General features: G+C 40.4%; 1 protein-coding gene across 4 annotated transcripts in view; it reads right to left on the bottom strand.

Moving 5' to 3' along the window:
- COL5A3 (collagen type V alpha 3 chain) overlaps positions 1–25,492 on the bottom strand; it is a 130,278-nt gene that overhangs the window by 89,112 nt on the left and 15,674 nt on the right. For all 4 annotated transcript variants that reach the window (XM_032210463.1, XM_032210462.1, XM_032210465.1 and 1 more), the window contains exons 2-5: positions 9,005–9,172; positions 8,367–8,580; positions 6,515–6,677; positions 1,606–1,728 (exon numbers count right to left, since the gene is read on the bottom strand). In XM_032210463.1, the coding sequence (XP_032066354.1) occupies positions 1,606–1,728; positions 6,515–6,677; positions 8,367–8,580; positions 9,005–9,172 (668 nt within the window). The remainder of the gene's footprint in view (positions 1–1,605; positions 1,729–6,514; positions 6,678–8,366; positions 8,581–9,004; positions 9,173–25,492) is intronic.

Raw genomic sequence — 25,492 nt, forward strand, 5'->3', positions numbered from 1 at the left:
ACATTCAACAGGCCCAAATTTCTTGGAGCAAGGACAAGATCTAACAAATAGACTTTCATTTTTTTCAACGTCAGTCTTTTAATCATTTTCCCCCAAGGAAATTGGAAAACACATGGTTAAACTGCAATTGACAAAATCTTGAGTGATGTGGGAAGATGGTTATCTATAAAAAATGTCAGGCCAATGGTGTTTAGAGGGGCATTTACATTCTTTTATAAGGGTTTCCCCAGGTAGCTTAATGCCCCTGAAATTCCCTCACTCCCAATAGCTACTTCTTGATTTTACTAAATCAGGTATCAGATTCTGCCTCATTCACTCCAAGAAGACTGAAGACTGAATAGGGAAAATATACTTGCTGGGTATAAAGTTCTAAAATCCATGTCAAATGTTTAGAAGGGGAGAAAGATCCATTTGTTTGTCTGTTTGTTAAATTTATTTGCCACCCATCTCACTGTGGGGCTATGCTGGGCAGCTTACAATAATAAAACAAGGGTGGGGGGATGATTAAAAATGCAAACATGACAATAGCAAAGGAATAAAACTATTAAAAATAAACAATGGAAGTACAATAATATAAAATTTAAAAGGTGGGTGGGAAACAGGAAGTGCAGAGGGGAGGCTGGGTCAGCTAATTAGTCCAGTAGCCACCTCCAGTGATATATTCCCCCATTGGGTCTCCAGGCCAACCAGCAGAGCCAGGTCTTCAGGCCCTTACAGAAGGATAGGAAGAAGGGGGCAAACCTCACCCCAGGGAGCAGGATGTTCCAGTGGATGGCACTACAGCAGAGAAGGCTCTCTTCCTGGAAACCTATCAGTCAGAGTTCCTTGACCAAAGGGATTGTCAGCAGGCCTCCTCTGCTGGCATGAGCAGGGCAGGCTTGTCTTAGTGGGATGAGACAGTTCATCAAATAATCTGGACCTATGTCATAGAGGGCTTCAAAGGTCATAATCAATAGCTGCACCCAGAAGCAAACTGGCAGTCAGTGCAGCTTGCAAAGCAGCAATGTGACCTTGGGTCATTTTATAGGCCCCAAGGGCTGCTTGTGCTGCTGCACTTCATACCAGTCGAAGTTTCCAACTGCATCTCAAGGATGGCCCCATGTAAAGCATACTGCGGTAATCCAGAGGAGAGATGACCATCCCTGATCTTTGAGCAGGAACTGTGAGTCCAGGAGAACCTCTAAATTGAGGATGGGGTCTGAATGGGGTAGTGCAACTCCATCTGCAACTCAAGATGTCAAAGACCCTGATCTTGAAGCTCCAAGACCCAAAGCCACTCGGTCTTACCTGGATTCAGTCGTAGCCCACTGTCCCACACCCAGGCACCATGAAAAGGTAGCAGTTCAAGTCACCAAATGTAGAGATCTAAATTTCTTATCAGCATATGAATTATATCTCAACTCATAGTTATTTAGAGTAACATGGAGAAAGAGATGCGTTTACTATTTAAGAGAGAGAGCAGGGACTTCAAAGTGCCAGTTTCATTCTCACAAGCAGATGTCGTTTCTGGGTGTCTGCAAGGAACTTTGGCACAGAAGATTATCCCAGGGATCTTGGCCAGGAACCTGGCTATTAACAGCTCCTGCCTTTTGGTTGCCTACCTACCTCTTCTGCATCCTGGGTCTGCAATTTGTAGATGAGTTGTCTGTTGCAATCGGGCATGTAATCCTGGCAATATTGGGCAGCAGCTGCTGGGTCTGGCACAAGAAGTAATTGTTGGAGATCACCCTGAAGAGGAAGAAGCACAGTACAACCATTCAGAATCTTTCATGAACATATGATATGCTTATGGATTTTCAATCCAAGACTTTATTGTATAGAAAATGTCCTGTATATTATATTTTGCACTCTTAAGATCAACTCTAACAAAGTGAGACTGCAGCATGTCCATCTAAAAAAATGTGCATTTTTGTTGTTGACTCTTACAGAATATTAACTCAGATTATCATTATCCAGAGCTTAACCAGTTGGCCTTCCTCTACTAATTTAATGGGCTGTGAGAATAACCCTGGGAGGCCAGATGAGGAGCCACAACCAGGGAAATGGCCAGACAAGAAATGCCTCAATCCACAGAAAAAATGAAGTGGAGAGAGCATCTCAGAAGGGACCCTCCCTAATCATCTGGGAAGTAAAAGCAGAGGAGGAGAGAGGTGCTTTCAGATTTACAAGATTATAGTTGTATGCTATTTATAATCTTATAAATCTGTCAATCCTTTGAGGTAGTCCAGACAGGAGTAGTAATACTTATGGTTTGGTTTCTTTTCTGGACTACCTCAAAAGATTGACACCAATTTTGCAAGGCTCAAAGCACTTTTCCCCTCCTTTGCCTTTAATTTTAATTTCCAGAAAACTTCTGTTACACTTTCTCCAACTGTGTTTCTGATGAGGGGTGAGATAGTTCTCACCTGACCATTGCCCTGGCTGCAGTTCTTCCTCCTGTTTCCCAAGGTTATTACAACCATTTGCTTAAAACTGAATAAACCTCATTGTTGTGGCTCAGTTTGGCCCTGACTGGCACTCAGTTGCTTAAGTTTTAAATGGCCTCATCAATATCCAAATCAATTTAACCATGGCCCTGGATGTACCTAACTCTCATTCCACTGTGTGCAGATCTCATCTCACTTGATTCAATACAATGGGAACAAACCAGCTAATCTGTCAGCCACTCTGAATTTTGTGGGTTTTTTTAACCTTGCTCTAGAAAGCCAGACACAAATACCTCCTGCCAATTAAGAAGTTTGCAAATAACTTGGTGCAATTCAAAAACTTGGATATTTATATATTAACCACATTTAGTATGACAAAGAATGTTCACTCATTCGTTTCTGCCCTCTCCCTCTCTTTATGGTTTGGATTCAGAATGCCAACAATAGCTATATTAAATTTTTATGGCTGCCATGTGTATGCAAACACACTCTCTTATGCAGCTGAACATGCCCCAGCTCCTCTTGCTCAGCCAGTGTGACCCTAGCAGTCCTGGTGAACAGAGAACATTTGCTCCCAATTAATCATCTCCCAAAATAAGGCCAGTAGGCCTACTTCCAGAAGAGCTCACAAAATCGCTGTTCCCACCTGGTCAGTTGGGACCCACAATTAATCTGCTCCCAGCATTCTTGAGGAGATGGAAAGGAAGAGAAATTAAGAAGCAAGATGGAGGGCGGGCTACAGTGAGTCAGAGTCCAAGGCATGAGGTCAGGTAGGGACAGAGAGGGCTACATCAAGGCAAAGGAAGCCCTGTGGTTAAAAAAGGAAATCACAGGGGAAGGAGCAAAGCAGCCAGAATTGGGGAAATGTCAACATTCCCACAGTTCAAAAATAAACAGAGAAGCATATATGCACATAAATGAACCCAAACAACTGCAAATTCTAATTGCAAATTCTAGACATGTGCAAGAAAACCAAACACTGAAGAACCCAGTTGATATATACAAGATAACAGCGCATGGTAGTCAGATATACAACATGATGCAGACTTTGCCTTTATTCCTTTAAACATTATAATATACTCATGGCTAGATTAGTTATGTTGGTTCCTGAGAACATTAAGCATTCACACACTCCTTGCGTAGAAAGAGTGGTCTGGGTGCAACTGCAGTGGTCCCTGGTGGAAGCAGATTATCTCAACCTGTCTTGTTTCAACCCTGCATTCATTATGCACATGACACTGATGGTATTTGATAGTGATCACTGGCAGGACCAGGATAGGGATACTGCATCCTTCCCAATCCTGCTTGATCTCTTAGCTGCTTCCAATATTACCATTCATTATTTCTTCTGAATCACATCCAACATTTGGAAGTGGACAACAATCTGTGCCCCATTCTTGTTATTATGTTTCTTAATTTTCATTATTAGAACTTTTAAATCTTTTGCATTCTCAGCTGTTAAAGTAGTGCCCTCGGGCTATGGTATTTTTGCTATCTCTTCCTCCAGTTTTAAAACCACAGTCATCATTTTTCAATCCAGTATCCAACAACCTATTCAGTGTATCAGTTGAATAAATAACAGGAGTGTATGCCATCTTTTGCACTCCTTTGCCAGCTGAAGCCAGTATGCTTTGCCATGTTCCATCCATACTGTGACTTCCTGGTTTGTGTAAAGATTTTGCATAACAGCAATGAGATAATCTGGGATTCCCTATTTTCCTAGGCACATATGGCTTGTCCAGGTGGTTTTCTTGATAAAATACAGGAGTGGTGTAGTATTACTTTCACCCTTTTATTTTGAAATGATGCCTTTGAAGTTGTGACTAATGTAATAGTCTCTACAACATCTTCCTATATTGTTGTTGCCCAATGTAGGTGCCCGCTTGCTTTAGCCTTTATGCCTTGAGTGGCTCTACTTGGAATACATAGCCCTGGCAAGGACTCTGGAGCTCTTTGTTCCTCCTTTCCAGAAACAGCCTTCCTCCCACCCATGATGAGGCAACCCAACAGGACCCAAGGGAGGGAAGAGTGGATGTGAATCCATAAATATGCAATGAACGTACTAAAGAGTTTCAAAGGACTGAATGTATGTGTCTATTGATTATTTAAAGAAATGCCCTTCACACATTTCAGTTTACACTTTACCACATGCCACACTGAACATGACTGCAGCACACACAGAGATTTCACACAACTGGAAGAATGGAAGAGAGCTTCACAAGACCCTTTCACCAAATTTGTAATTAATTTATAAATGATAATTTATAAAAACTATTCAGCTCTTCCTGCAAGAGCTGCTTCATCTTGAATTCCACATCCACTGGTTCCCAATTCTTTTGAATACATGTTTATTTTTACCGGAAATAGAAGAGATGATTACAAGATGGAAAAGCTCTATGGAAAAAGGCATCTAGCCCAGCCTGGGAACATTCCTCTGGATTCCACTCCACCTGTCCCCCATTCCATTGCAGAGATCCCTGCCACCATCTTCATCACAAAAGGGAGTTACCCTTCAGCAACCACCCACTGCTAAGCTGACATTTCTAGGCATTCCCTCCGTCACTGCCCAATTACCAGAGGCAGATGGCCCTAAGCCAAGGTTTTCTAAGCATTACAACAAGAAATGCTTGTTCTTGGCCACCCCGAAGTCAACAACAGCCTAGATGCCTTCAAAAATCTTGTGCCCTCTGACATTTTATGCATGGAGAAAGAATGCATTGGGGGGTGGGAGAGGGGTGGAATGAGGCTTTTCTCTGCTTTCGGGGCTACTGAAACTAATAAAGTCCTTTATAGAGGAGAAATCCCTAAGTTGTCTTCCTGAAGAGTCTGATCCCACTTAAAAGAAAGATATTCCTATTCTGGAATGCACACAGAATCCTCTGTCTTTTTCTTCTTCTATCCTTTCCTTGGTTTCTGTTTCTTGACTCTCTTTCATTAGCGATATTGTCTTTTGAGTTCCTTGCTCTGTATCTTTTATGATTTGCTTTCTAATTACCACCCAGCCTTTAATCCAGACTGTTAAGATTCCCCTCCTTCACAGATACTTAACTGGAAGTAGTAGTAGTTGTAGTTGTAGTTGCGTTTATTTATAGGCCGCCCTTTTCCCTGAGGGGACTCAGGGCGGCTAACAACTTATGGGAGGGGAAGACGTACAATAACATAAAAATACAGTATGTAGTTAAGATCAAACAACATTCATTCAACATTCGGGCGGGGGCAAACTATGGTCTTTACCCCCAGGCCTGGCGGGATAGCCAGATCTTGAGGGCTGTGCGGAAGGTCTGAAGGGTGGTGAGGGTACGAATCCCCACGGGGAGATCGTTCCAGAGGGTCGGAAAGAAACAGAAACCAAGCCCTGCAACAGCCTCATTCCTTGGGGAGTTGAAGAAGACTTCGGCTATTGTCTATGATGTATGCTATCAATGAGCTCCTTTTCTTGCCACCCAAAAATAAATAAATAAAGTTGAATGGATCCCAAATCTCAGCGCTGGCATTTTGGAAGGCCCCTTCCCCCAAATTCCAATGTCTGCTGATCATGCTTGCCACAAAGTGGGGAGTATTTCAATAAAAAAAGGCCTCCACATAAATCAGTCAGTATAAGCATGCAAAGCAGAATGCTCTGCTGAGCATTCTCAACCAGGCAGGCAGCATGTGACGAAGAGAGAAGGAAGAAATGGGAAGATGACATAGTACACAAGTCACTGGCTTTCCATACTTGGAAATCAATTTGTTCTTCCCCATGGCAGCAGAGCAGGGATAGAGCAGAAAAGATCATCTGTATTCTGTGAGGCTTTGTAGCTCTACAAAATATATGCTGGTGCAATTTGTCAATCCCAGACCCATAGCAGCCTCCTGTAACCTTGCCAGGCACAGTGAAAGAGATGGCACAATTGGCATGGAGGGAGAAGGATCTAGAACTAGGAGATGCTAAGGTGGTTGCGTGAAAAGGTGATGTGGGGGGAATTTGTACTCTAACATCATTCGAATCAGCAAGGAGACATGTATAAGTTAGTTACACCAGTGTAACTGACTGATACTTTCTTTGGAGTGGGAAAAATGATTTGAGATTTGTGAATATTTTTTACTACCTCAAAAATGTCTTCATCTGGCCGACGTGCCCCAAGCAAGGTGACCCCATCAATACTGACAACTGGCTGCTTGCTTCGCTTCAGGGGTAATGTTATAGCATCTTCACAGTCAATGTTCAGAGATACACTTTCACCTTTCACACTTAGAGCAATGCGGTGCCATCTGGTAAAAGACAGTAGAGTTAAGCAACTTAGTGGAACAAGGCAGCATTAGCTTGGGAACTTCAGATAGATCCCGATGAGTTTATTATTGTGCAATCCTTCTGCCTTATTCACAAAATAAATTGTATCTTCCAGTTGTAACCCTCCCAAGAACTCTTACTTACTTACTGCATTCATTCATTCATTCATTCATTCATTCATTCATTCATTCATTCATTCATATATATTATAGAAGAGAATAACTGCAGAATGCCTTTCCATTAATAGTGCAATAAACCTTCCATTTGGAAGCATCACAGATAAATCTTACTTTCAGCTGGCAGCTCAGTGAGTTTTGCTAACATGCTATACTGCCAAATATATTTGACAGGTTCCATCCTTTTCTTTTATGTGAACCATGAAATCATGAAAAGCCAAGGATTAGCACTGTGGTGCTTTGGGACAATATAGACATAATACATGACACCCACCTCCAAATTAACAGCTTTTAAAAAGTATCTGAAAAATCTCATGACCAAAAGTCACATGTTTTTACTCTTCCTAGTGGAACTTGACAGTTTTAAATAATGTTTGCCTATAATATTTTTCCTATAAACTATTTTACATATCAGCTGAAAGCAGGACCAAGGGTTATGGTCAACTATAGATCTGGTCACTTAGAAAAAAAGATAATAGCTGTAAGCAGGAGTGTCAAACTGGCAACTGTGGGCTGAAGGAATCACGCATAGGCCACGCCCACCCAGCTCCGCGAATGGGAAAAACTTCATGAAATGTCATGTGACAGCAATGTGACATCGCCAGTTTGACACCCAGGCTGTAAAGGAGGAAGCCAGTCATTAAACTTTCCTGCAACTTTTAGTAGCTTTTCATTAATGTATTGTCACCATTACCCCATGTCTGGGCTGAGAGCTGGATGAGGAAAAGAACTGGTTAAGGTTACCCAATATGATTCTTGCCTGAGGTGGATAGGAGTGTTTGAAAACACCTCTGACATAAATCAAGCCTAATATTCTATGCCATTTCCCCCCTACCTCCACTCTCCAGCTGTGTAAGGCTACATCCTCTGCTGACTGAGGAATAAGGAATTGTACTAAACATACCTAGAAGGTGTCAGAATAATGCTCTGAGCATTATATTACAGGCACTAAAAATGTTTATTTGTTTTTTTTTTTAAAGAAAAAGAACCGGTAGCATTTGATTTTCTTGTAGTGCTTTAATCATCAAGATAATATATTTAACAGTGACATCAGTTCGATGAACATGGATGCATGTAAGAAGGGGGAAATTATGCTTTGGCCACACAATTTTAGTTCTATTAAACCATCTAAGATATTACAGACTTAACTTTGTTTAGTAGTTCCTCTTTCTTAACCACTGAAGAAGCTGTGCTTTACAGCAGTAGCTTTTGCAAACCACAATTGTTGAGATTTTGGCATCTTTAATCCTGGGATTAAAATCCAAAGTGTTGATGTATGCGTGCTTGTGTGTGTGTGTGTGTGTGTGTGTGTGTGTGTAAACATTGTCTCTCTCAATCTATCACACAAAGAACCTGTTATGTATCCCTTTAAAGACCACTGCAAAAGTAATCATATTAAAAAAAAACAACACTCAAAGTAAATAATATTTCAGTCATGTCCACATTTAAATAGCTCCCTTCTATTTTTCCCCCTACCCCAATATCCCAACTCACTTGCCATCAGCCAAGTTGACTCTGTGAAAATGAGGATAGTCCTCAGGCGCTGGGAAACCCAGCTGGTCTTCATAGAGAAAGACGGGGGAACGTCCAATCTCTACACCAAGCTGCTGTACACCACGTTCATCACACAGGGAAAACAAAAAAGATTGGCTGCCTTTGAGTGCTCTCATTGTGGCTAATATTGAAAAGTCCACCGGGAAGTGGCCATCTGCAAGAGGAGGAGATAATGCATCCTGAGAAATCAACAGAACCAGGAATCAACAAGCGTTTTTAACCAATCCCCAAACGCTCCCCCTTTTCACCAACTTCAGGGCTGAACACATTTCCTAGTAGTCCTGAATCTCTGAAGGATTTAGTGCAGAGTAAGTGCAGAATTTTTTTTTTTAAAAAAAGGTTCCCATTTAATTTCAAGCCAGTCCTAGTTTCCCATATGGCCACACACAATGCATGCATTTGTCCTCAGCTTTGTGCAATCTTAGGAAGCAGGTTTTGGAACACATCTGTCTTCTGCACTTTGAGAAATCATTTTGAACACCTGCAAGTGATGATGAGACCCTCAGATACCTATGTAAACCAGGTTCGGGGTTTCGGCTCACTATGCAGATCCACATCGATAGGTTGCTTTACATTACCAGGAAAGAGTTGCCTGGTGGGGGTGATGAAATGAGTCCGATTCTCCAGGCGGAAGGCCAGGTCAGTTTCCTCCGATCCATTCCTCTGAGTGCAGATCCCAGCAGCGATGGTGACCCCATTCTTGCCCTCCCGCACACCAAACGCCTGGAGCACATCCACAAGGCCATCTGGAAGAGAAGCACAGGACAGGGTCCATCCCAGCCTCACAGCAAAGAAAAATAAGGACGGTTCATGCTTTCCGGCTGGCCGCTTTTCCCTCCTTGTGAAGCCTGTTTAACCCGAGGCAACAAGATGTGTTTGAAAATAATGGGAAACATGTCTCAAATCCCTATCAGCTCTAATAGAACTACTATCCCTCATCACTGTTAAGATACAGTTGAACACAAATTGTCTGGGCAAAAAAAGAGACTCTGAAAGGAAAATCACAGGAGACACCTAGAAAGATTATTTATATAAGGCAAAACTATGTTGCTGTTATATATAATGTTTTTGTATGCTTTTCCCTGTTTCCCCAAGCAGGTATATTCAGTGCAGTCTTTCCAAGGCAGAAGACAGCAGTGAAGCATATCTGAAATAATGTATATTTATCCGCTGAATACACTTTGAAATATTTTTTATTTATTTGCTCAGACGGAGACATTCAAGTGGAATCAATTCAAGACTATAGGAAGGTAGGATTTGCGGCAACCCTAAATCAACAACTTGACTAGAACTGGAAGTATCATTCAGAATGGATATTCATTACAATTATAAATAATAAAACCCTATCAATAGCCAGATCTGTTGGAAAAGATTATTGGGATAACCAATTACGGTAGTTGCTTCAAACAAAGTTATCATAGCCTCACCTGAATTCTTCCAAAATCCTTCCAACCTGAGTTGGAGTCTTGTATAGGCTCAGCTCGGGGCACATCAGTTTGCCAGATAAGGGGGAAAATATTTCTGGTACCTAAACAATGCCACATGCCCTTAGTTTCCAAGAAATGGAAACTGAGTTATTCCCTTAAAACTCAAGTTGTCACCCTCATTGTATTTTATTTCATGACAAATAATCATACTCTGTAAGAACACCTTAAAATATACATGGAATGGATGGGGGGAAAGATCAAACATCTCTTTCCTGTCTTTCCAACACAAAAGGTTTTTAAAGATGTGCTAAGCTTTTGAATGAGTCTGTGTGTGTGTGTGTGTGTGTGTGTGTGTGTGTGTGTTCCAGCATAACACTGGAACACTTCGAGCAATTTCAACCAAATTTGGTACAGATGACGTACACTTTGGAAAAATACTATGTGGGTAAGACACTCCTAACACCCTGGGAGGGGGGGGGGTTCTGTTATGATACAGCCTGTTGTGTCTTAAAATAGCTTCCACTGTGCTGCCGTAAAATGACTTCTACTCTACAGCGCAGTGGAGTTGTCATGGTAACGGCTTCACAGTACTCTACAAGGGGGCTCCTTCTGGTAAGAAGGAAAATCCAACATTAGAAATTACGTTTCTAATTTATAAGGGGACATTTTCCCCCTATAAATAAATACCTGAACAACACCAGGTTATCAGCTAGCATATAATAATTTGCAAATCCAAGGTATGCTTGATACCTGAAAAATGCAAATCCTAGGTATTTTTGAAACCCAAACAATTAATTTTCTCATTAGAGTGCTAACACTATCCAGCTCTATGTGGTCATTGGCCACTAAATACTTAAAAATGTGCAGCCCAACTACAAAGATTGACCCTTGCCTTGGGAACATGAGAATTCCATCCACAGCAGTTTGTATTATGGCCTGATCTACTGAATGGTAGCACATCCTCTCATGTCTGGTGAAGTCAAAACCATCCTAGGGATCATTCTCTTATTTTGCCAAGTTAATTCTTTCAAGATTTGGCTGTGACCCCAATCTGTAGGCATCCCTGACACTGATTGCAGTGTGGAATATAAAACAACACATTGCTAGTCTAAGCACCTTCCCAACCAGCATTCCTGGCCCTGGTCCATCCCCCTTCATCCCTTCCCCCCACTCACTTCTTGATTGATCCATAGGGCTACCCCACTGCAGATGTAGAATGAAAGGAATGTTAAGTAAAACACAGTTAAATAAGGCTTCCCCAATACTACTGGCAAATCGGTCTCAAATCCTCTGGCTGTTTGCCTTCATTTCTAGGTGTCCAATGAAGTACGCTTAACTGAATATCAAACACTTCTAGGAGCAGAGGTGGGCTGCTACAGGTTCTCCCAGATTCAGGAGAACCCATAGTTAATTGTTCTGACCCTCCTCTTCGCTCGTTCACAAATGACAGTCAGACAGAACTTCAAAGGAAATATCTTTATCAGTCCTGGCTCAAGCTGGCTGCGACCCCAAAATAAACGTAGATAAAGTCTCTGGCAAAAAGTTACACAGCAAAAGCAAAAACAAAAAGCTCTTACAGCAAACCAGGTTTACAGAAAGCAAATCACTTATCCAAGTGCTTCTTTGAATCAGGTTTACAGAAAGCAAATCACTTATCCAAGTGCCTCTTTGAATCTCGCAACGATGAACCACACACGATGAACCACGAACGTTGACTTCTGCCACGAAGGCGTGGCACCATCCGTCTTTTATCTGCAGAAGACGACCCTAATGAGCAACAGCTGCTCATTAGTCCTGCATCCCGACGCAACTCACAGCAAGCTTCTGCTGAGTCACAACAGTTAATGTTATGGCCGGTTCGAAGAACCTCCGAATCCCACCCCTGGCTGGCCCGTCCCCTCCCAGGAGTCTTCACGTGGCCCATTTTGGATGCAAAGTAAATGCAAGACCCACACAAAAAAATGGGCCTCCTGGAATTCCAGGAGGCTGGAAATGGAGCCTGGGCAATTTTCGCCCTCCCAAAGGCTTGAGCCTTCCTTGAGGAAAGCCTCTGGAGCTTTAGGAGGGTGAAAATGTTCCCTCCCTCCACCGGGGTGCAGGTGGCTGACTAGGCTATGCCCATACCCACCCAGCAACCAGGCAGATAACCCATTGGTGAAATTTTTGAAGCCCACCCCTGTCTAGGAGTGCAGATATCAGCCATACATGTTAATAATTAGGAATCTGTCAACGAGTAGGCTGGTTACTGAAAACATCCCATTCTATATATTAAGTATTACTAACAGACTGTGACCAGAAAGTTTCATGCCTATTTCTACACAACATGGACAGAGAATCTTTAAGAGCTGATGGCAACATTTGTAATTCTGAAATAATGTTCTGGGCACTCTCATTAAAAATTAGCAATAGAGGATTTGATCATTCATAAAGTGGTTGCCAGAGGTACGTGACCAATTAGGGACATGGATTTACTAGAAGACAGACCTGTGAGGTTGCTCTCCATCTTCTTATTTAACATTCCAAAATCCCTTTCATTGCTGCCACTGTTGCACCTCCTCCTCCTTCCTGAATCACTAAGCTTCAGCCATCCATCTTTTTTTTTATTTCTAAGAATCCCAGTAGTGCTGAAGGCTGGTGCTTTGGTTTGATGCTTGATTGCTTCCCATCTTTTTTTTTAAAAAAATAAAGAACCTAAAAAATAAAAGTCAGATAGGCCACAGAGCTTATTAGCAGGGATGTGCAGTCACTAGAGGCAAGGGAGGCGTGGCCTCGCCAGTCATGAGGAAAAGGAAAGAATGTTAAAGAATTTTTTTTAAAATAATTAAAGCCAAGGTAGTTGCTGCCAGGTTCACAGTGACTTGGAACAGTGCTTCGTGTTAACCATAGGAGGAGGCCAGAGAACTAGGGGCCTCTTTTGCATAAGGAATTTTTCGCCTTTTAAGAGATAAGCAAGGGTTAACAAGCAAAAAAAATCTTATGCAAATGAGGCACGTATTCTCTCGCCTCCTGTAGAGGGCATTTTTAGAGGCTTTTTAGAGTTCTCTGGGAGCAACTAGCTCAGTCTGACAGAGCTCTGGCCTTTCATGAGGGGAGGGCAGGGCAGGGCAGGGAGAAGCAGAGTTGAAATCATCTCTGAAACAGCTGGAAAAGGTTCGTGTGTGTGGAGGGGGGGAGGAATTAGAAAAGTTTGATCGGAAGGCAGCAGGGGAAGGGGGGGTATGGCAGAGGAGCTGCTTTCAATCCTTTGGAAAATATATCCAATCCAACTTCTGTGTTTGTGTATGAGAGTGAATGAATGAGAGAGGAATCCAAGTTCTCTGTGTGTGTGTGCATGTGTCTGTTTGAGAGAGGGGGGAGGGAGGGAGAGAGGGAGGAAGGAGGGGGAGGGAGAAGAAAAAGAATGGAAAAACTTATTTTGCAAGGGGGAAAAATGCTGTCGCTTTAAATCAGAACTGAGCATGCCTGGCTGTGGAATTCTGGGAGTTGAAGTCCACAAGTCTAAAAAGTGCCTCACCACCCCTAAAGCTGACCGCATATCACTCCTTATTAGGTACCAAGAGCGTGATTTGCAGGCACATTCTTGCCATAGGCATCATGTTGTCCACCCTGGTACATTCATATCTCAGACTATCTGTTCATTTGTATGTGTATTTATATGTACACGTGCATACATGTGCACAAAATATTCTTCCACATCTTTCTTATATATTCCTCCACTAATAAATTCCAAGAAAAATTATCTAGCAACAAGTAAAGCTCATTGTTTACCAGTTGTTTCTTATTTCTTTCTCTCTCAAAATATAATAAAAGCCAAGCATTCTCTTGGTCTCTGACTTTGGCTCCAAAATCCTTTCCTTTCTTAGATGATGGATGACATTTTATCAACAAATGAGGATTCTCCATCAAAAGTATTTCCCTTCCCCTATGTGGCAGAATACTTCAGCAAACTTGGGGCCTTACATCCATTGCCATCTTCCAGATGCAAAACATTTTGAATGATCAGCCTCACACTGAGTTACTTGTGCAGAATTTAAAATCAGCTCCACTGTCTAATGAAGAGTGAAGGGACTCTGTGCTTGAGATGGGGGGTGGGATGAAACTTTGATTTTGCTGATAAGTTTGTTGTTATAGAAATGACTAGTATATATTATCTTATAAAAGTAAAACATTGAAGTTTTATGTTACTACGTTATTCCACTGCACTAAAAGGAGCCAGAAGTCAATGCTTTCCTTTTTCCCTTTATCCTACACTCTCCTTCCTTTTCCTTCTTTAATTTTCCATTGTCTCCATTTTTATTTTATATTTTGATAAACTAATAAAAATGTTTGAACCCTTAAATTAGAGTGTGAGCTGAGTTCCTACCTTTACCACAAAACCAACTGGGGGACGCGGTCAATCACCCTTGGCCCTAGGAAGGAGGCAAGGGCAAACCACTTCTGAAATCTTGCCAAGAAAACTATAGGGACCTATCCAGGAAATCACCAGGAATTATATTGACTCAAAGCACATGTGCATATATAGTGTATATAACAAAGTATATAGCATTTGTTCGTTCAATCTAGCATCCTTCAACAACAACAATAGGAGGGGAGGAGCCTACGTCGCTATGAAATGGTCGCCCAATCTCAATGCTGCCAATACTTTTTTCGCTGGGTGGTCCAATCAGACCTAAACCGTCCTGTGGAGACAGTGAACAGAAAGACTATGTTCTGTGGATCACAGGGACATCACAAAGTCCCTGATTGATGCAGGAGAAGGTCTCTCAGCTGGCATTAAAAGCTCAGCCCCTAGGCTGATGAAGTAGGGACGGCTCCAAAATGGAAGGAAATGGAAGAGAAAGTGTTTACAGCTGGTGAGGAATTTTACCCATTTTAAAAGAGCCCGCCTATAAAGAACTTAAAGCTAATTTAAATCTAAGAGTAAAAGAAATAAGTGGTAGAATTAAGCTTTGGATGGTTGTGGTCAGTGTGTTATCTTAATTTTTAAATGTTATTTTCATGGATTGAATTTATGCAAACAGTTTGAAACGAGTGTATCAAGTTTTCTTCTTCTAAAATTTTTACTATTACTTTCACAACCTACGGACTAAACTTCTCCTTATTCATCACTATATGTGTCTTTTACGCTTTCTTCTCTATTTCATGTAAGACTGGAGATGCTTATCAAATGGGAAAAATAGAGGGTAGAGTCCCAAGCAATAAAGAGAAAAATTACTACAAAGAAATCAAATCTGCTGACATGTATGGTAAATGGTTTCTGTCTGGAAATGGAAAAAATGGAATATGGAAAGGACAACTAGATGGATGGGAACCCTACCCTAGATGGCAAGACAGAAGAAGAGAAGATAAAAGAACTTATGGATTTCAAGGGAGAAATTTTATTAGTAACACCATCAATAACAATACTGACAATTAAAGACAAGCTGATTAAGGAAAAAGAAGAAGGGCATTGAAATTACATGAGAGAATCAATAAACAAGGAGTTGCAAAGAAGAGTCCATAAAAACTTGATTAAGGAGACAATTAGAGGACTGATGCCACAAATGGCAGAAGACATGAGACTGTTTCGCTACTGGAAAGATACAGGCTAATAGATGAAAGTGTTTAATCTAAAACTAGTTGGACTTAGTGAATTTTAGTGACAATAGATACGGTTAAATAAACAATTGAAAATGATAATAATGTATACATATGTATTGGTATAACAAGTAGTAATTGGATATGAATATTGAATGGTACCTATGAAAGGAAGATGAGAAATGGTTTGGTTACATATAAAGATTAATAAAAAAGAACTAAATTATGATAATGGATATAGTCAAATAAAGGAGAGATAATGATAACAATGTATATATAGGTATGGGTACAACATGGGGAAATTGGATGTAAATTGTAAACAGTGATTTGGAAAGGAAGATTAGAAACCTTTGTTACTAAATATTATTGATGTTTAGGTAGAATAGGCCATAAGGAATAGTGTTATTGGGATACTAGAAATAGCAAATGAGATGCCAGTATGTGCTTATGTATTGTGTTTTGGTATGTTTTATGATGAAGGACATTTAAACAATTATAATCAAATGAAATGTGGGTAGGATGATGGTAATATGTTCAAATATATTTGATTTAAAATACTAGAATTAATATGAATCATGAGTGACTGTGAAAGAAATGCACGAATTTTTTTTGTAATCAACTGATACACTTTCTACAGTATGTAAAGAAAGACGATTTTTTGTGTTGTGTCTGTTTTGAAAACTGAAAATAATTTTTTTTAATAAAAAACAGCAACAATAGCACATATACTTATTTACTCCTCCATAATGCTTTATAGCACACTTTGGGTGGTTTATAAAGGTCAGTCTATTGCCCCCAACAATCCTCATTTTATGAAGGATGGAAGGCTGAGTCAACTTCGAACCGGTCAGGATGTGTTAGCTCTTAGCTAAAAGGTAACACTTTGGAAAACTAACATTTAAGGAACGTTACTTAAAATAGGATGTCTGAAAACATAATAAAGCACCTTCTCTCTTTCATGCACATACATTTAGCTGCATTTTTAAAGAGATCCACTGGCACCAAATTTGTTTTCAAAAGTTTACAACTTTTAAAAACAATCACCCTGTATTCACTCACTGGGTGATAGAACTTACATATGTTTATGCACTCAAAACTTTTTACGTTTTCACTGTATATGTAGCAGTTACATTAACAGTTACCCTATGAAAAGAGGGGCAGCCAATAAACAAACAAACAAACAAACAAACAAACAAATGTTAGAGCTGTTGGGAGAAGATCAATTACCCTCCTCCACACTGCACTCAATAAATCAGCCTACCATGCACTTTTCTTAGGATAGATACAAACAGAAGGGCTTCTACATCCTACACATTTCATATGTTGGTTACTTGACCCCCTCAGTGTGATTAAAAAGAACAATCAATAGCAGTTTGTTAGGAAAACATATCTCCCACCTCCCAGAATTAGATCCGGAGAACAACAGCTTGTAGCCATTTTGTTTTACTTGAAAAATTTCACTCAAAACCTTTTCTTAGACGATTGACTTAATTGTAGCCTGCACTCAGAACTTAACTGGAACAGATCAGAAGGCATCCCATACTCATGCCTGCCACCCTTGAGAATACTGGGAAAGAAGCTGAAGCAAGTTATTTCCCTCCGTGTCTGGCAACACACTGCAACATGTCCTGACTCATGGTAGAAGGTTGGGGGTGGTGTGGTGAAGAAAGTGGAAAAGGAAGGAAGGGAGTAAAGTCGTACTGGCCATCTAGCAGATCACAGTATGTAGCTGTCATCCAATCTTTTCCATTAAATTCTTTCTGGTCCCAACAGAGAGATGGGAATATAGAATTACTGTCCTCCGAAAAGTTCCATCTCCTTCCCATCTCTCATGCTCTTTTGACCTAGTTCTACAATCTATTTCCAGCTGAAGATAGTCCCACTGGACCCATTATCTCATTCCCCAACTTCATGCCTCCGTCCAAGCAGAGCATTCAATGGCGTTTTCACATTACCTTCTTCATGCTCTTCATTCAAATGCTGAGATGACAGTTGTGCATGGCACATAGAAGAGGCTCTCTCTTTTTTTTCCTTTTACCATTTTGTGCGGAGAAAGGGAGAACTGCTTGGCAAACATGAAGTTGAGAATTGAGATTCTGCCAGATATCCTTCTAAAAATGTTACTTGTTACCTGTTATCATTGTTGGAATATTTAGATCAAATACTCTCTTTTTAATAAACAGGAACAATGAACCAGTGGTGGAATCCTTCCGGTTTGGAGATTGCGCGCATTGCACAATACACACACCATGCATGCATGCGCATGACGCATGCTGCACTCACATGCAGTTTCTTGAACCCATCCCTTTCGCGTTACTACTGGTGAATGTATTAGCTGAGGTGCAGCAATCCCCTCTGCCATGTGACTCAGCTGTGACGATATAGGGCAGTACAGAACAGGGGCAGGCGGGTGGGTCCAATTGCTCATTGGAGCAAACCAGTTCACTCTCAGCTGATTGTCGGAGCTCCCAGTTTGCTCGAACTGGTCGGAACCGGTAGAATCCCACCCCTGGGAAGGCATCACTGAATGGTTATCATCAACACACAGCACGATTTAAAATACTGCCACTGTTAAACATGCAAAATCAATGCAAAATCCCATTCAGCATAGTAGGGAATACTGGAGTGGCATATGAAATAGGATGGGCTAGTATAGCAGACTACGTGTGTTGATCTGTTCGTCATGTAACTCTACTTCAGATTCTATATGGAGAATATCATTTTGAACGATGTGCTTTGTAGTCACTCCTCACAAGAGAAAGCTTCTTGTTAAGATTTCTTGCTCCCAAATGGATTTCCTTTTTATAGCAATGGGTGTACATGCCTAAGTAACCTAAGTTTACTGAGAGTTCAATGGCCAGCATTGCAACTCTGAACTCGCAGACAAAGGCAGCTTCCTCACTGTTAGGAAGAGAATCTTTAATTCCACAGGGAACGCTTTTGTTTATTGAAAGAATAAATGATTGCAACTCTTAACACAGAGGCCATCTATGCAAAAATAAAGCAGATGGTTAAATTATTTTATGCAGGCTTTTATTCCAAAACAATTTATTTCCTGCTTCCATCCCATCCTGCTTACCAAATATTTACATGCCAATAAAACTGATGGCTGCATCTTGCCCTATTTATGGACGGTCATTCATCTGCTGTAACCTAGAAAATGTGAACGTTTTAGGTATCTCCTGTAAAGTGATGATTGTTCATAGACTGATTAATGTTTCCTGCATACTGTAGAATAAATCTAAGCACCCATCTTTCACATAGCAGATCATAAAGTGACCTAACAGAAAATTGCTAATGAAGAAAAAAAAAGAGAATATTGATTGCAAAATAGGGCTAAATTGTGATGGATCTAATATTGCATGGGATTAAAGTTGTTTCTCTCAGCCCTCTGAGGAAGGCTAAGTCAAGAAAAACACAATGGAGGAATTCCAATAACAGTACTTTATTGTTCTGGTGCTTGCTAAGAGAATCTTAAAAGCCTGTCCAGGTTTGTCTCACAGTAAACAAATTCAAGGCAGAGTTTTAAGTTTCTTTCTCATGCTTGCTTCAATCTCTGCTCTGTGCAATTGCCTCTCTAAATTCCTCCTTGTTTCATCCTGTCTTCCGTAAAGGAGTTCTATTTAGTGGCATAGATTTTTGGGAAATCTTCTGCTCAACTTTAATCCAGAATGTGGAATTAAATGCTCTGTGCTGCAAGATGATGGCTTTGTCAACTAGAAAAGCAGAGGGCTGATAAATATGATAGAGCAAACCACAGCTGCTCAGTCCAGCAAGATGTGATGATAACGCAATTGGCTGCGTTCCTGTTGATCTTTACCATGACTTTTATTAATAGGATAATGGACAAAAAGACACTGACTCTTAGAAAAAAGGAAGAGATTGTTGGGAGATTTGAAGTTTAGGTGACCTCTGTTACAAACAAGTAAGCCTTGTCTTTGTCCCATGAGGCAAACAAATTGACCTTGGGGTTGCTTAAGTGGGAATTGAAGATTGTCATCATCAACTGTAATGGTGAGAATAACCTTGGGAAATAGAAGGAAAAGCCACAGCCAAGACAAAGATAACACAAGAGATAAATCAGCCCACATGGGAGTGAAGGAATGGGGAGGAGAGAAAAGCGTCTCAGAAGGGACCCTCCTTAGTTCTCGGAAAAGGCCAGCCAAGGGGAGAAGTGGTTTCAAACTTGCAAGATTCTGTTACTGTAATCTTATAATAAATGTAATATTTGTACTCATGGTTTTGGTTTCTTGACTTGGCTACCTCAAAGGGCTTATTGTTTCTATTCATGGAGGACTTTTCCAATATGGCTTTCCTGAATGAGGATATCGCCACTTCCTGGAAAGGGGATTGCCAGGATGAAGAGAGACAAATTAATGCCATTTTCACAATAGAAATGCGATGCATAAAAACCATTACCTTGATTATTTATTAGACTGTGATGGAATTGTTTAGCATAACGTGGATAGCTTTGTCATAGACATTATTTGAGAAGGTTTTTGATGTCTTCCAACTGAAACACTCATGGCTGTATCTAGAGATGCAGGAAGCTTGAAAACAAGTCTTCTGAACACGGTTTCATTTGGGAGGACACATCTCTGTGGAGATTCTTTCAAATCAACTACCAATACAATGGATATTTGATGCAGGGATTTAGCTCTGGCCTTGAGATTATTGTTCAGCCTCAATAAAGTTGAACGCATGAGAAAGATTTTGTTAATATATCCTACAATTAGGTAGACTTTCCGAAATCTTTATGGTGACTGTTTCTTGACCTGGTCTAATCTGATGGTGGACAATTTGTACCTGAAAAGTGTATTGAAGATACCACATCTGTAATTGCTCCAACAATGCTAATATTTGAAAAACAAGGCCTTTCATGTCATAATGCCAAAGGCTAAAGCCCTGTGACCTGAAAACCAAGTGCCCTGAATTCTATGGAGTTCTGAAAAAAGAGTGAACTATTATAAAAATTAAATTACATTTATGCTAAAATTGTGGGAGTCACATACAAACAGAAAGAATTGGTGAGAGCCCTGCCTGGTCATAGAATGCATACTGATGGGAAACACTTATGGAATTGTTTAGAAAACTTTAAGCTCTACATCAGGGGTGTCAAACTCGATTTCATTGAGGGCCACATCAAGGTTGTGTTTAACTGGGGGGTGGGGGGGATGATCAGGGTGCACATGGCCAGCTCAATGTCACTCATATCAGAGGCACCTGTAGGGGCCCCGAGTGCTCTGCCAGCGAAAAGGAGCTCCCAAGCTCCGTTTTCGGCTGCAACGACCTCCTGCAACCCTCTGCCAGAGAAAACGGAGTGCCTCCCATGGCCCTCCTGGGCTCTATTTTTGCTAGCAGAGGCACCATGGGCGGGTTGTTCACTGTTTCCAGGTCAGCCCCGCAGGCCAGATCTAAGCACCCCGCAGGCCAGATCTGGCTCCCAGGCCTTGAGTTTGATACCTCTGCTCTACATGATAGCATATATGATTCAGCAATGGAGAAAAATGTATTTGTTGAACCATGATAAGCTTTACCAAGAAGCTTTAAGCTAAGTTTCATGAGCATTGGAGATGCAAACCCGGAACTAAAGACTTTAAATAAATATTTGTGCACTGAAGAAAGAGGTGTGTGCTTCTCTAATGGAGCCTATTACTCTCCTTAATGAAAAATCAGGAAGAACATTAGTTCATAAAATTCATGGCCTTCGTTTTGAAAATGCTAATACTCAGAATATGGGAAATAGATAAGGTGAGCTGAAACTCTGTATTGATCAGAGCTAAATCTGAAAGCATCTTGAAAACAGTGTGGTAATTACCAGAATTTGTGGGGATTTGTTAAGAACAGGTCTTGCCAGATTAAATTCATTATTTTATTGAAAACTCCATTAAATCCATTATTTTATTGAAAATTCCATTAAGACAAATATATCTTTATTTCAGCAAACATTTGACAAAGTATCCCATGACTATCTCATACAAGATGGCAATAACACTTAGATTTATATACCGTTTCACGGTGATTTACAACCATCTCTAAGTGGTTTACAGAGTCAGCATATTGCCCCCAACAATCTGGGTCCTCATTTTACCAGCCTCAGAAGGATGGAAGGCTGAGTCAACCTTGAGCTGGTGAGAATCAAACTGCTAAACTGCCGGCAGCCAGCATTCAGCAGAATTAGCCTGCAGTTCTGCATTCCAACCACTGTGCCACCATGGCAAGATGCCATAAAATTTAGTCCTGGGCCTCCTGTATTCTTCAAAGTTTTTATTAATTATTTGGATGACAGAGTAGAAGGAACTTGCAGATACCACAACAGCAGATGACAGACAACTAATATCCTAAAAAATAGAAATAAAAAGCAAAATGGCATGCTATATTAAGAGTATGTCCATTGATCCTGGCATCCTGGCATGAGCAAAATCATCTGTTTCTTCAGCATTGAGAATACAGAAGCCATTATTTGAGAGACTGTGTACGATTCACATATGCAGAGGGCAATTTAGAAGCAAGAGATGGTTCAAACAAACCCATGAAAATATTGAAAAAAATGACAATGTTGATGTTTCTAACCAAAATTTGACTAGGCAGATTGCTTTCCCACAGAAATCCACTACTTGAGCCAACAAAGTGAAATCAAAATGGAATTCTGCCTGAATCCTTCATGCATGCCAAATTAATCCTTAATATGGTTTGACTCTACTAATGGGAAAATAAATGGAGATAGAGGTATTATGTGACAGTATTCCAAGCAAAGGGTGTGAAAAAGAATTTATTTTCCATCTCAACAAGAGTTGCACATTTCACATCAGAAGCTAAAGAGGAGCAAATCTAAAAGGATAAATTAGCTTTCCAGGATGTATGATCACAGAAGCAACATGTCATGAAAGACAAGTGTTTATAGATTCTGGTGGCAAGGACATCTTCAATCTTAAAAGGATATTTTTCAGCTTCTGACACTGAGGAGATGTCATATTAAAGATATAGGACGGTGTCGGCAACCCGCAGCTCTGGAGCCGCATGCAGCTCTTTCATCCCCCTGCTGTGGCCCCCTGTTGGTTGAACCCTGGCTGGCCCCACCCCTTGCCCTCACTTTCCAGTCACTCCTCATCTGGCCTGAGATGAGAGAGACAGACAGACAGACAGACAGACAGATACCCACTTCCCACAAAGAACACCAGCGGTCACAAAACCTCACTAGGCATTGCTGGAGGGGTCTTGTGACTGGGTGGGATGATGTTGAGTTGTCCACACCAACCCAGGTTTTGTGGCTCCCAATGTTTTCTTTTCTGTGGGAAATGGGTCCAAATGGCTCTTTGAGTGTTTAAGGTTGCAGAGCCGTGATGTAGGAGTTCTTTACTTAAGATTGTACAATTTCTCATCCAAATGTATACCAAAATCCTGAGAGAAATGGTCACATATGACGGGGGAAATGCATATAAGAGAAATAACATAACAGAAGACACCGCCATTTAAACAAGGAGATTTGGAGATTACTGGTGGGAAACTGAAACCACAAATACCAAGTTGTTTTCATCCTGAATAGATTGAACATGCTTTTTGAGAATGTTAGGAATTCTAAAAATTTTTTTTAAAAAAATCCAATTCTAGAACACAGAAAAGAAGAAACGGCTGTTGTAATTACTGCATATCAGACAAATGTACAACAATTTATGTTCGGTGAAAAATATTTCAGAAATGTGCACTTCTTTGTGTTCTTTAATGGCTGAATCTGGCAAGCTATCAACCAGCTGTTCCCAGGGTAGAGAAGATAGTTATATGTCTGAGCTGCTTAAGACTATCAAGATAATTACTTGGAAACCGTTAATTTGGAAAGGTGGGAAGGAAAAGTCTAGATATTAACTATGGAGTATAGACAGTTATAAATTATTAAACTTCTTTGCACTGCAGAGGTCAAAACATCAGCTTCATTTTTGCTAAAGAGCTTAATTTTTCACAACTGTGTATGAAACCTGTCCACAAAGCTAAGCCAATTGCAGAACAAGGGTGAAAGTGTGCAAAGAGCTGAGATTTCCTGCTGTGTCCTGCTGTGAAGCCTGACAGATTGAGAAGCTGAGGAAGCAGGCTTTTAGAGAACTGGAACAATAGTTAGTATATGAAGGGCAAAGATTAGGAAGCCTTTGACATGGACTGCATGCTGAAAGAATACTAAATAAACTACACAACTGTGTGGCCTTCCCTATGACCTCAGTTCATTCAAGTTTCCATCTCCATCAGGAACTTAGCTCTGTAATGTATGTCACCTATAAGTCACAGATAGCACAATTGTTTCCTTGTGTGTGTTCATGTTTACTTATCTAGTTTACATATCTAAGTGGTTGTACATAAAAGTCTCTAAATATATAGAAGTCAAGTAGAAAACCAGTAGATGCAATCAAGCACACACCAGACCAATTCACTGTTATATACATATATACATAAGCAGTTCTATTGTACACGATTTGAACATCTCCACAAGGAAGAAAAGATCCACACAAGGACCAATCCATTCACAGTACTTGCAGTCCATTGCAATCAGGCTTGATTGATCAAATCTGATGTGTGGTAAATACTGATTTTCTGCAACTACCCATCCACTGGTTAGTAAGCTAACAGTCTCATGGGGGGTGGGGAGTGGAGTTAAGATGAAATGTAGAGCATCTTTCTTTCTCCTGTTTTTACATGTCATTGGCCATTCCATCTACTCTTGATAATGGATGCTTTTTCAGAATGTTAAAATCTTGTCTTGTATATACATATTTACAGTATTTGGAAGTTGCATAATTACATGTTCCTCTGAATCTCTTGGAGACTCTAACTGGAGTAGTCTAACATACTAATGGCAATTCACATATTTGGTACTTCTCAAATGGTACTGCAGCACTGCAGGCTACTGCTAGATCAGCAGTTCAGCGGTTCAAATCTCATCGGCTCAGGGTTGACTCAGCCTTCCATCCTTCCGAGGTGGGTAAAATGAGGACCCAGATTGTTGGGGGCAATATGCTGACTCTCTGTAAACCGCTTAGAGAGGGCTGAAAGCCCTATGAAGCGGTATATAAGTCTACTGCTATTGCTATTGCTATTGCTTCTCGTCTTGATTACTTCAACATACTTAGATCCACAAGAAAGGCATTTTTAAACACACAAACACACACACACACACAAACACAAACACACACACACACTAGCTGCTAGAAATTCACACATCAAGAATGTAGAATTCTTGCGAATATTGTTTAATGCTGTATGGTGTTGGCTATGCACAGTATATATGTGAGTGTATGAAAATGAAAAAAATAAAAATAAAAATATTTTGCTAAAGATTCATTTTGCTCTCTATGTACATGTATACACCCGAACTAGACTGTGTTGTTTCTCTGTGTCATATAATATATGTAGGTAGATACATAAGTTTGTATTTGTTTGTTTGTTTGTTTATTTTGTCATGTTTATATAATGTATATTGGAGATGGTGACCTTTTGAAAGCTGTATGCAATGAAATTTCATTTTAAAATATGCCAATTAGTGTACATTCAAAGTGACAATAAAGTTATTCTAAGTCTCAATCTAAAAAATAAAAAAAAGAATGTAGAATTCTCTTTTATCTATGGAGATTCTCAGTCATCCAAGCCATGGTTGTCCCAAAGGTGCTTTTTCAAGAGGCAACTGGACTTTCTGGATTCCAGTTGCCTCTTCAAAACACACCTTTGGGTCTTTATCTTTTGTGACCCCCAATCTATGAACGTAACTGTCTATGTGTGTCTAGCCCCCGTTTACAAAGCATTTAAGAAAATGGCCAAGCTCCATTTTTTTCACTAAGCTTTTAATTGTTAATGAAATTTATTCTGATTTAGTCCTGACTTTAATTATATTATTTCATTCATAGTGTTTGAATTGCTCTGGATGATTAGAGTACAGATCCAGTAACTGCTCATACATTGGTTTGCAGCATATGGTGCTTCTTTTCAATTAATAAGAGACCCACAACTTAATGCAACCAAGAGATATATGTGGCACAGTAACAAATCCTGAAAATATATATTGGGGAAATATATTGAGGG

The sequence above is a fragment of the Thamnophis elegans genome, chromosome 2, assembly GCF_009769535.1.
Source record: "Thamnophis elegans isolate rThaEle1 chromosome 2, rThaEle1.pri, whole genome shotgun sequence".
NCBI lineage: Eukaryota > Metazoa > Chordata > Lepidosauria > Squamata > Colubridae > Thamnophis > Thamnophis elegans.